At 41.7% G+C, this 13,112-nt stretch overlaps 1 protein-coding gene across 1 annotated transcript in view; it reads right to left on the bottom strand.

The window, feature by feature from the left end:
• The window catches only part of CHN2 (chimerin 2), a 339,445-nt gene that overhangs the window by 125,424 nt on the left and 200,909 nt on the right, over positions 1-13,112 (bottom strand). Inside the window, exons 4-5 of the mRNA XM_082633033.1 lie at positions 7,103-7,134; positions 2,601-2,714 (exon numbers count right to left, since the gene is read on the bottom strand). Coding sequence (XP_082489159.1) covers positions 2,601-2,714; positions 7,103-7,134 — 146 coding nt within the window. The remainder of the gene's footprint in view (positions 1-2,600; positions 2,715-7,102; positions 7,135-13,112) is intronic.

Raw genomic sequence — 13,112 nt, 5'->3', positions numbered from 1 at the left:
GTGGGTCAAGAAGGATCTTGCTGTGATTTATGTCATAGAGTGTTCTGCCTATGATTTCTTCTAACAGTTTTATAGTGTCTGGCCTTACATTTAGGTCTTTAATCCATTTTGAGTTTACTTTTGTGTATGGTGTTAGGGAGTGTTCTAATTTACAAATGCCAAAGGAACTTCTCTAGGCAGGAAACACAAGAGGAGGAAAAGACCTACAATAACAAACCCCAAAAAATTAAGAAAATGGTAATAGGAACATACATATTGATAACTACCTTAAATGTAAATGGATTAAATGCTCCAACCAAAAGACACAGACTGGCTGAATGGATACAAAAACAAGACCCGTATATATGCTGTCTACAAGAGACCCACTTCAGACCTAGGGACACATACAGACTGAGAGTGAGGGGATGGAAAAAGGTATTCCATGCAAATGGAAATAAAAAGAAAGCTGGAGTAGCAATTCTCATATCAGACAAAACAGACTTTAAAATAAAGACTAGGGCTTCCCTGGTGGCGCAGTGGTTAAGAATCCGCCCGCCAATGCAGGGGACATGGGTTCAAGCCCTGGTCCAGAAAGACTCCACATGCCTCGGAGCAACTAAGCCCGTGTGCCAGAACTACTAAGTCTGTGCTCTAGAGCCTGCGAGCCACAAGTAATGAGCCCGCGTGCCACAACTACTGAAGCCTGCGTGCCTAGAGCCCGTGCTCTGCAACAAGAGAAGCCACCACAATGAGAAGCCCGTGCACCACAACAAAGAGTAGCTCCCACTCGCCACAACTAGAGAAAGCCTGCACACAACAAAGACTCAACACAGCCAAAAATAAATAAAATAAATTAAAAAAATAATAATAATAAAAAAATAAAATAAAGACTATTACAAGAGACAAAGAAGGACACTACACAATGATCAAGGGATCGATCCAAGAAGAAGATATAACAACTGTAAATATTTATGCACCCAACATAGGAGCACCTCAATACATAAGGCATATACTAACAGCCATAAAAGGGGAAATCGACAGTAACACAATCGTAGTAGGGGACTTTAACACCCCACCTTCACAAATGGACAGATCATCCAAAATGAAAATAAATAAAGAAACACAAGCTTTAAATGATACATTAAACAAGATGGACTTAATTGATATTTATAGGACAATCCATCCAAAAACAACAGAATACACTTTCTTCTCAAGTGCTCATGGAACATTCTCCAGGATAGACCATATATTGGGTCACAAATCAAGCCTTAGTAAATTTAAGAAAATTGAAATCGTATCAAGTATCTTTTCTGACCACAACACTATGAGACTAGATATCAATTACAGGAAAAAATCTGTAAAAAATACAAACATATGGAGGCTAAACAATGCACTACTAAATAACCAAAAGATCACTGAAGAAATCAAAGAAGAAATCAAAAAATACCTAGAAACAAATGACAATGAAAACACGACGACCCAAAACCTATGGGATGCAGCAAAAGCAGTTCTAAGAGGGATACAATCCTACCTCAAGAAACAAGAAACATCTCAAATAAACAACCTAACCTTACACCTAAAGCAATGAGAGAAAGAAGAACAAAAAAACTCCAAAGTTAGCAGAAGGAAAGAAATCATAAAGATCAGATCAGAAATAAATGAAAAAGAAATGAAGGAAACAATAGCAAAGATCAATAAAACTAAAAGCTGGTTCTTTGAGAAGATAAACAACATTGATAAACCATTAGCCAGACTCAACAAGAAAAACAGGGAGAAGACTCAAATCAATAGAATTAGAAATGAAAAAGAAGTAACACCTGACACTGCAGAAATACAAAGGATCATGAGGGATTACTACAAGCAACTATATGCCAATAAAATGGACAACCTGGAAGAAACGGACAAATTCTTAGAAAAGCACAACCTTCCGAGACTGAACCAGGAAAAAACAGAAAATGTAAACAGACCAATCTTAAGCACTGAAATTGTGATTTTTAATACTGTGATTTTGTGGTAAAGTGCTCTGATGGCTCGCTGGCATGGAGCGTTATGACTGCCCCTGGGAGCTCAGTGGGTCAGCGTGATCTCTGAGAGAATCCCCTGGTAAAGTGCACGGCTGTGCAGGCACACACGCACAACGTGAGGTGAAGAATTTTGCCGAGGGCGAAGGGAGGCAGAGGTGTGTCTCAGTCAGCAGGCTTGATGTTTCAGAAGGAAGCAGCCCTAGAGCACCAGCTTTGCAGATGATTCTCCAAAGAATGCTGTGTATGCATAAACAGAGCCTCAGAGCCCATCAACTGATAACAGGAAATGTATAAGCCTCTGACATGCTGCTGGCTGCTTTGTAAATGAAGTGAAAATAAAAACTAATTAGGGGGGAATGGGGAGCAATTGATTTAATGAGTACAGAATATTTGGGATGATGAAAAAGTTCTGGAAATGGATAGTGGAGACGGTTGCAGGACACAGAATGTATTTAATGGCGCTGAATTGTACACTAAAAAATGCTTAAAGTGGTACATTTACATTGTATGTTATGTATATTTTACCGCAAAAAAAAAAAGGGAAAAAAATAAAGTCTCCTATAAAGCAGTTGCAACAGTGGATGAAATCAGACTCACCTTAGTGCTAACGTGTAGCACCCTGGCTGGCGCTGGCTTTCTCTGAGAATGTAGGCGCCCTCCACGCCTCCAAGAAGCTCATCTGCCTGCTCTCGGGAGATGATCCCATGAAACCTGAGGAGAGACAAGACCATCTTTGTTCTGAACAGATCACATACCAACATGGACCACAAAGAGCTGCCTAAAAAAGATGGCGGGTCCACCTGGAATCTACAGCTCCCCATTTAAATGAAGAGGGGTGTGACTACTGTATACTTCCAGATGGCTTGGACCTGGCTCTCAGCATGCACCCAAACAGATAGTAAGCACGCAAGTAGGCAAGGCAAAAGGAAGAACACCCAGTCCACCTGGCTTTCTGCTATCGTCTTTGATCATAAGCTGAAAATTAAAGTCGTAACCAAAAGCCAGGTTATGGCTCCTCTTTTATCCATGAAGAAAAGCAAAAGAGCATTTACCAGTTTAGCACTCTGCTCATCACTAGGTATTATCCTGATTGCAAAGGAGCACGTACTGGTTATCACCCTGCTTACTTCAGTGTGGGGTGTTGTTCATTTTACAGGCTCATTCTCTGGAAAGAATAGCCAGAAGTAATGAACAGTCTTCCATTCCTCTAAATGTTGAGAGCAATCGCTTAGGGATGTGCTTGGAAAATGTACCTATTTTTCTTTTTTAAAGATAATGTTTATTTTTTCCCCTGCAATTTAAAAAGTAATACACATGCATGTAGAAAATTCGGTAGGATTGCAAGCTTGGCCAGTAACTGCTTTGCTCTGGAGGGGATGTCTGGGACCTAGAGAGTGGACAGCGATGCCAGGGGAGAAGAGAACAGGACAGGAGTTAGGGACACACAACCAGCCAGCTCTCTCTGCTGCCCTAAAGCAAAGACAGCGGCTCACCCCTGTTATCAGAGATTTGATCAATCTGTGTTTCAGAGGAAGGTGGGAGCTGGGTTGTGTCGGCGTGAGGCCAGGGCCAAGGGGTCCCAGGCTCCTGGGAGAGGGAGCACCACCCTCTTTCTAGGATTACCCAATCTTAGGGAATTGGGGGGAATAAATTAGAGAAGACGTTTTCTGGACAGAGAATCCCCTTTTACCTTCCTGGAAGGGAGACAGGAGGGAGGGAAGCTGGCTACACAAGAAGTGCTGTTGTTTTTTTCCACAGGAATGCAAAGATTCTTAGAGGACACATGTACCAGGATAACAGTTTGGAAAAAAATAAGCCTGTCACAATACTCACGTCCTAATTCCCTTCTATTCTTTACAACTAGACCTTACAAGCTGAAGCTTTAGTCCTAGGGGAGTGAGGTCAAACACTCTGGCCTTGAGTTCTCAGATCAACTCTCAAAAGCCTAGGGCTTTTGAGATATATTTCCCAAGTGATAGCTTGGGAAAAAGGGGTGTTCTGGCTTCTCAAATTTTGGTTTTAAATCTTGAGAGTCAATGTATGGAGGTCTTGCAGCATCGCTTTTCCGGGGTGAGGATGAATGTGCTGAGTGACATAAGAGCAACCCTCCTTTCCAAAAGACCAGTGTCCCCAGTTCTTTTGGGAAGGAGATTGGGAGAAATTTGGCCAGAATCCATGTTCAGTGGGTCTAAGCTGGGAGGTGGAGAAGCCTCCTTTGCAGCAAGAGCAGGGGCTGGAGAAGGCTGGACATGGTTTGGGCAGAGACCTGAGGGGAGCCCTGCAGAACCCAGGCCATCGAGAGAGAGAGAGAGAGAGAGAGAGAGAGAGAGAGAGAGAGAGAGAGAGAGAGAGAGAGAGAGGTGGGAGGGACGTGGAGAGGATAGAAGGGCAGAGGGCGTTGGAAAGTTTCCCACATCAGAAAGGACAAAAGCTGGTGCCACAAGAGGTTTGAGGCTGGGATGTCCAAGACACAACCTGACAGGGCAGGTCAGGGGGTGACCACAGCAGGAAGAGGCACACGCAGCGAAGGGCACAGAAACCTGACACCCCTGACCCAGGTCACTCTGTTGGGGGAGAAGGGCAAAAAAAAAAAAAAAAATGGGAGAAGGAATATCCCAAATAGGCAGTTAACCTGAAAGCAGTTTTGTTTGAACTCCCTTGAATGGACGTGTTTCAGGGATGGCCAGCAGCAGATGTCAGGTGTCAAGAACTAAGTTAAATTTAATTGTTCAAAAGAAGAAAATGACAATCTTGTGCATCTGAAGACCCAGTGTGTGGCTCATCAGCCCCTTTAGGCATGGATTTAAAAGTACCCATCATGTATATATCTATGATCCCAACTTTTCAAAAAAAAAGAGCCTGCACAAAGACTGGGAAGAAAGAGACGAAGGGAAAAAAGTTAACAATGCTTCTCTTTCATGGTGGGGCTATGGTGTTTTCCACCTTGTAGATTCCTATATGCTCTAATTTTCCCAAATTAATTGGGTATTAATTGATTAACTTTTTAAGAACAAAAGTAATACCTACCCACAGTGGGAAAATTCAAAATTTGAAAGTTAAAAGGCATGAAAGAAACAAAAATATAAACAGTAGAGAAATAAAAATTCCCTTTCTCTAATGGTATCTATTGAACACACTTTCTTGTGATTCTTTCTAGGAAAAAAAATATGCATATATGTTTCCTGAATAGAGCATGTCTTACTTTTTGAATGGAACAACAAAAACTTTCATTTTTAAAAAAGAAAGGGAAACACAGAATATGAAGTTTTTAAGCTAACGTCCCTCTAATACGATATATATATATATATAGATATAGATATAGATATAGATATAGATATATATCTATATCTATATATATATATATATTTTTTTTTTTGCGGTACGCGGGCCTCTCACTGTTGTGGCCTCTCCCGTCGCAGAGCACAGGCTACGGACGCACAGGCTCAGGGGCCATGGCTCACGGGCCTAGCCGCTCCGCGGCATGTGGGATCTTCCCGGACCGGGTCTCGAACCCATGTCCCTTGCATCAGCAGGCGGACTCCCAACAACTGCGCCACCAGGGAAGCCCTATTCCTTTTTTATGGTTAAGAAAATGTTTCTTTGGTCTCGTTTCACTCTATAGTTTATGTCGATCGGGGGAGGGGAGGTTGGACTATGAGAACTAGAAGATTATTCAACAAAACTTTTATGCAAAAAAGGGAAACAATAAATAGAGTTTCTTTTGGAATTCATGTACAAAAATGTTCTATTTGAGAAGTATATAATAGGTTTTCATTTTCTCTTTTTAAAATTAATTCTCTTTTCTTTTGCTCTATGAGCAAAATCCAAATCAGTATACTGAAGAAAAATAAGTCCTATTACAACCAGGTTAGATGTTAGGGACATGGGGGTGGAAGAGAGAGGAGGCCAGTGATGCAGGCAGGTATTCCAGAGCCCCCAACTGAATTCCCAAGGCCCGGTAGGAAGGTTCAGAAACGCAGCCGTAGCAATTAGGAAGTGGCTGCTGAACTGGGACAAATAAGAGGGTCATTCATCACGGAAGTGAAGCTCTGATGGGTAAGGGAATAGAGGAAGAAGGTTTTGGATTGGCTGGGAGAGCTTTGGGAGCTGAAAGAGACTTTAACCTTATAATGCCTCCAGGTGGGTCATGGGAAGAAAATCGAATTGTGCATCTGACTGACATCCTCCCCCCCTCCGCCCCCGCCCTTTGCTCTGTCTGGTTGGTTCTGCCTGCTGTGAGCTGTGCACATGCCACAGCCCGAGACTGCCAGCTATTTTTATGGTAATGCGTATTTGCTTTGCAGTAGGTTTCTGAGAAAGTAAAACAAGAGATGAAATTAAGAGGAAAAAGGGGGGGAATTCCCTGGCGGTCCAGTGGTTAAGACTTCGCCTTCCAATGCAGGGGGTGCAGGTTCGATTCCTGGGCAGGGAGCTAAGATCCCACATGCCTTGTGGCCGAAAAACCAAAACATAAAACAGAAGCAATATTGTAACAAATTCAATAAAGACTAAAAATGGTCCACATTAAAAAATATATATATTAAAAAAAGAGGAAAATGGGGGAAATCATAATTATGGTATTAAGGCAGTTTGGCTAATAGATCCATGTCAAGAGAAATCATCATTTTGTTTTTAGGAGACTGCAAGGAAATGGGACGACTTTCCTGAGTGTTGCATTTACTGAGGTAGATGAAAGTAAGGAATTCAGCCTCAGTTTACATTCTTCGACACCCTAGCTGTTTACACAGTATTGAAGTAGAAAGTGAAATGAAATACTAAGAGAGCCACAGTTATGAAAAATGCCGCCTTACGCCTTACGTTTCAAATACTTGCCAGGCACTCAGTGGCTGCTTTTGTGAAGAGAACTGAATGTAGCAGGAGATAGTCTCCCTCCCACATTCATGAAGCCAAGCACCTGAATATTATAAGAAAATTCAGTACAAAGGGATCTGATTGCATTTATCCTTATTATTAAACTCTTGCACAATGGACATTTGATGAAGACTACATATTGGAAAAATTTTAATATTTAATATTTAAATGACATAGAAAGTGACTACTTATTACATTATTAAAACAATGAATAGCATAATACATACTCTCTTCCATAATATTTTGGTCTGTTTTCCACCTATATTGAAAAGAAGAAAAGTGTTAATAATGCATTTGAATTCAAATCAGATAGATAAAAATACTATTCAATAAACAGAGCTAGAGTCCTGGGAATAATTTTATTCCAGTTTTTATTCCCCAAATCAGAGATCTATGAAACTCTGGAGTTAAGCAACACATTCCACTCTCTTGAGTAAAAATGACCTAGAATTGCCATATTTCTCTAATCATTAGGCTCACTCCCCACCCAAACTCAATCACCCGATAAAAAAATTTTTGGAGGAAACACAGTGAGGCTTATTTTAATATTAAGGAATTTATAAAAGTATTACAAGACTTCATCCTGAAGGATAGAACAAATACTTTTAGCATGAATAAAACACAAACATTTATTTCAATCTTCATCTAACTGTTTCATTATGTATTTATAATAAAAATGGGGAGTGCACCCAGATTAAAAAATAAGTTTAATTTGGTCTCTTCCCGATAAAATCAATATCCTAACGTTCTTATTTTTTTCATCAAATGGTGAATGGGCTAAAATTCACTTGACACCAGAGGTACAAGCTTTGGACGATAAGATTTATGAGTTGACTGAAAAGCATAAACATTCCAGAAAAGATTTTTCAATCACATCTTGAGCCTTGGTGTTATCACACTGGATTTCTGCCATATATATGGGATAATCTACTTTCATATGAACTTTGTTTTCTTACATTCAAGGTGTTGGAGGTGGTAAGAAATTAACATGAATTCTCATGTTCAGCTTTCATTCTTCTAGTCTGATTCCAGGGACACTGAGAACATGTAGAGCTACATGAAGTTATGGATTTCACTGATGGTTATAACAGCAAGATCATGTTTGTTTACTAGGGTAGAATATGAGCTGGGCAGCTATTTCATTTACAGTCATTTCTGTTTACAGTCAAATGGGCAGTTTTCTCAGCAGGGCACCATGGTGGGATTTGAAGGCAGCTTCCCAGCCTATCTTTACTCTCCAAAGGATGCAGGGGACCTGAGTGGGCAGTAGGGAGGTGTGGACTAGAGGAAAAGGTTCAAAAGGGGAGCCGGGTCTCTGTGGACCATCTTGACAAGCCTGCCTTGGACAAGCCTCGCTGGCATAAAACTAATCATCTAGATACTTCTAAATATGTGTTCACTCTTCCGTGCATTTTACACCTGAAAAGCACTGAACCAAGAGAGGGTATTCATCACTCTTTACGGTTTGAAGCCTGCTGTGTGTCATTTATGAAGGAAGATCTAAATAATATGATTAATTGAAGCACAAAGTGTGTAAAAAGGCACCTTGTTATCTGATTACTCTACATGCTGGAAAGCTTTTGAATGTGAGTTGAACATTTTGTCATTTACATTGTTCTACTGGCTTTCACAGTTCTTTCTTACTCTCAGGATACTGTAGATAATGTGGCTGCAACACCAACATGCCATAGAAGAAATTAAGAATTTTAGAAACGCTGATGGAAGTAGGTAATATATAATATGCAAGATATCTCTCCTTTCTTTGAGAGTCAATGTTCCACATTTTGAAATGACTCCCTATTTATCAGGACAATTTTATTTCCATCTTTTTGGCTGAGCCATAACACAGATTTGCAAATCTAGGTGTAGCTACCAACCCCATTCCCTTCCTCCATCCTCTTATCTTTCCAAAAGAGAAGGGTAATTTTTTTTTTTTAATATGTGAAAGACAAGTTTTATTTGCCTCCAAAGGACTCAGGTAATTTAGAGAAATTTAAAATACAGTTAGTTGGTAAGGGGGAATCATCCCTAATCAGCAGCTGCCGAATAATCAAGCCTAACTACCCAGTTGGGCCTCAGAACACTGTTAACCTGTCTTTGTGTAAAAAAGAAATGACTACAGTTTTAATTATAATTTGGGGTTATCCGTGTAGTCTAACCCTTCTCCCTCACAACCCTTATTCCATTGAATATTGACTCTACCGGTTGAAAAGGAAAATATTTCCTTGAGATTAATAAAAAAACAAAAGGGTGGTAGACTATAATAAGAGAAGCGTAATTAATCTAATTTCCCAGATGGACAGCATGGTAGATGGAGCTTACTACTAACTCCTGGTGTGCAGGTAAGTAGTTAATTTAATTGACTCTTAAGAAGACAACAAATTGCTTTCAGTTCATCCGTCACTCATAAAAATATATGGTACACTTATGTTCAGAGCTCTGTGCTCAGCCCTGTCATTGTTCGCGAAGTGATGACCTCACAGGTGTGAGAGGAAAGATATAAGGAGCTCAGGGGTGTTCTGTACTTGCAGTAAGAGGAAACACTTGAAAAATCTAACATAGGCCCCCAAATAGGGAAGTCACTATCTAGGGTGCGTTGAGGAATACCAAATAAGATCCCGCCTGCAGGACCCTTTGATCCAATTGAAGAACAAATCTGCATATGAAAACTGCAAGAAAATAAAACAAGAGCACTGAATTGTGTGGGAGAGACTACACATGGAATAGGGCCATACAATAGGTCCCAAATATTGCACAAAACGTATACTAGAATGTTATTCTTTATTTAGCTGAAATTCAAATTTAACTAGGCATCCTGTTTTTATTTCATTTTTTCTAAATCTGGCAACCCTACACAGGGAGAGAGGAAACGTGGAAGTAAGAGAGAGCGAAGACAGAGGATGTGGGCAGTCATCTGATCACTGCTCCCACTGTCCAGGCTGTTTTGATACTGATCTGATTCAACGTCTCATCCCTGTGTTGTCTCTGTTGCTCTCAAAGAAAACATAGCAGGGCTTCCCTGGTGGCGCAGTGGTTGAGAGTCCGCCTGCTGATGCAGGGGACACGGGTTCGTGCCCCGATCCCGGAAGATCCCACATGCCGCGGAGCGGCTGGGCCCGCGAGCCATGGCCGCGGGGCCTGTGTGTCCGGAGCCTGTGCTCCGCAACGGGAGAGGCCACAGCAGTGAGAGGCCCGCGTACAGCAAAAAAAAAAAAAAAAAAAAAAAGAAAACATAGCTTCCTCGTTAATGTTAAAGAGAGAGAGAATGGCTGGGATTAAAAAAAGATACAACAATCACCTCTTCCTTTCCTAAACTTTTTTTTTTTTTTTTTTTCTTTTTGCGGTATGCGGGCCTCTCACTGTTGTGGCCTTCCCCGTTGCAGAGCACAGGCTCCGGATGCGCAGGCCCAGCGGCCATGGCTCACGGGCCCAGCCGCTCCGCGGCATATGGGATCCTCCCAGACCGGGGCACGAACCCGCATCCCCTGCATCGGCAGGCGGACTCTCAACCACTGCGCCACCAGGGAGGCCCCTTTTCCTAAACTTTTGCTCACAGGAATCTAAACGTAGTCTTTCCACCGCTCACTAAGCTTTTAACCAGTCAAGAGCTTAATATAAGTTAAATGACCCCAGAAAAATCATAGAATGTGCACATTTTTTTAAGGCAGATAATTTTGGATCCTCAGATCCAGACAAAATACAGTCGGCTGATGTCAGGGCTCCAAGGGACAAGGGACCTGACAAGAGAAACTAGAACCTCTACCCTGTGATGGAGTATTGCCTTAAAGGAGCCTGACTCTCTCCAGGTGCTGCCCCACATTAGACACTGATGGAGTCAGGACCCACCTGTGAAATGCAGCTTTGTTTTATTAAAGCTGTAGCGTTGAATTTCAATTTCCAGGTGTATGAGAATGAGACAGAGGACAATTGATAAACAAAAAGTAAGACAGCTCAGAAGTTCTTGCATTTTCATTGAGAATTATGCTTGTTAAAATCAGGCAACTTGACAAAAAATGGAGGGCTAATTTAGGTAGTCATGTGGATTCAGGAAGGGACAAAAATGTAATATATCGGGCTTCCCTGGTGGCGCAGTGGTTGAGAGTCCGCCTGCTGATGCAGGGGACACGGGTTCGTGCCCCGGTCCGGGATGTTCCCACATGCCGCAGAGCGGCTACGCCCATGAGCCATGGCCACTGAGCCTGTGCGTCCGGAGCCTGTGCTCCGCAATGGGAGAGGCCACAGCAGTGAGAGGCCGGCGTAACGCAAAAAGAAAAAAAAAAAAAGGGTAGTAATTTTTTTTTTTTTTTGCGGTACGCGGGCCTCTTACTGTTGTGGCCTCTCCCCTTGCGGAGCACAGGCTCCGGACGCGCAGGCCCAGCGGCCATGGCTCGCGGGCCCAGCCGCTCCGCGGCACGTGGGATCCTCCTGGACCGGGGCACGAACCCGCGTCCCCTGCGTCGGCAGGCGGACTCTCAACCACTGCGCCACCAGGGAAACCCCAGAATAGGAATTTCATTACCTTCCACACTGAGCATGTTCTATAATAAAAATAAATGATGAAATAATATTGCCAAAGATTTGAAAGATACTATCTAAATCAGGCCTGAATTGGTAGCGCCCCCAGGTACCTGGCCCAAACAAATACTGAGGAGCTAAACCCTCAGGGGAAAGTGGGGGGAGTTATGGGTATAATGCACAATATGTTTAAACAGGAGGTAGAACAGGAGGACTCTGAGGTATGAGAGGAGCCCCTCTTCCATCACCTAGCTTCCCTGCTACTCAAAGTGTGATCTGGGGACTGGCAGCATGGGCATCACCTTGGAGCTTGTGAGAAATGCAGAATGTGCATTTCGAAGGGGAGTCATATACACATTAAAGTTTGAGAAGCCGTCACACATAGGAGAACTTGCGACAGCAGGTTTTTAACTGGGAGAATGATTTTGGCTAAAACCTTCTGTAAGTTGTTACAGCAAATATTCGGAGAGTGATTGTTCTGAGAGCAAAGGGTGCCTGTACTCATTAAATGTTTGCAGACTGTACTCATTAAATGTTTGCAGAATGAGACAAAGATCATGAACGAAGGGCCCCGCTGTCAATTCAATTGTTGTGTGACCCTGAATAGGTTATTAAACTTCCTTGCATCTCATTTCCCTCGATTTTCAATAAAACTGGAGTTATAAAAATGTACTATTTTAATAAGGCTCTTTCAAAGAGTAGGTGAGATAATGCATGTAAAAACCAGTAGGGCTTGGAAAAAAAGTTGTGGTAATAGGCTAACATTTACTGAGTGGCTATTCTGTGCCAGGAACCGTCCTTAGGGTTTCACGTGTTGATCTCATTTAAGCCTCCAAACAAACCTATGAGGGAAGTGAGTGTGATTATTTTACACAAAGCCCTCAAATAACTAGCTTGAGGTCATAGATCTAGAAAGTGGCTTTGGACTCAGCACACATACCTTTAACTACAATACTGTGCTTCCCAGCTTCTCCAGAGCAGATGCCAATCAATGTTGATGGCTTCATTGGCTAGCAAAATTCTACGGACTGGTTTCAGACTGAATTATCTGAATTGTCCTTGACTTTTCTTTGCCAGGACTGAACACCTTAAAATCTCCTTGGACTTCTGTCAATGAGTTAACAAATGAGAACTTGGAATAAATTTGCCTAGATGTTGTGATATTTGGGGTCTCTCAACGATTTCCCTGTGATTTGGAATTAAATGTATTCCAAACTACCTGGTTTGTTTTTCAAATTATTCTTCTAATTTTAAGGAAGAATTCTCAGCATTTTGCAAAGCTTGAAAGAACAGTAGGGTGACAGCTGCATAGTGAGAGACAGGAAGCATAAGCCTTAAATGAGTTTGCTTTATAGTCAGATTATCATTGCCTAGATAAACACAAGTTCTTTTATATTCAACACAAAGGCATTTAAAGAATATTGTGAGTCCCCTGTAAACAAGGTTTCCAATTATTGAAAAAACTAAGCTTTTATAATCCCTCAGCAGCTGGTATGTGTTAAGTTTTTGCTTAATAGAAATAATTTAAAAACCCAATTTAGCCACCTCCTACACAGGGCAGCTAGACTGCTGGATTCTCTGAGATACAGATCAAGTGTAGGAGAAAAGGCTTTTGATGGGGGGATTTGTATTGGTGATACTGGGGCAATTTCATCCAGAAAAAAATAAATATGGATTATTCCCTTTTAACTAGAAATCAAAGATCTCTGTTGAAAGGGAGAG

The sequence above is a fragment of the Mesoplodon mirus genome, assembly GCF_964341445.2.
Source record: "Mesoplodon mirus genome assembly, chromosome: 9".
NCBI lineage: Eukaryota > Metazoa > Chordata > Mammalia > Artiodactyla > Ziphiidae > Mesoplodon > Mesoplodon mirus.
Note: the sequence above shows the minus strand (reverse complement) of the source record. Positions and strands in the feature narration are given on the sequence as shown.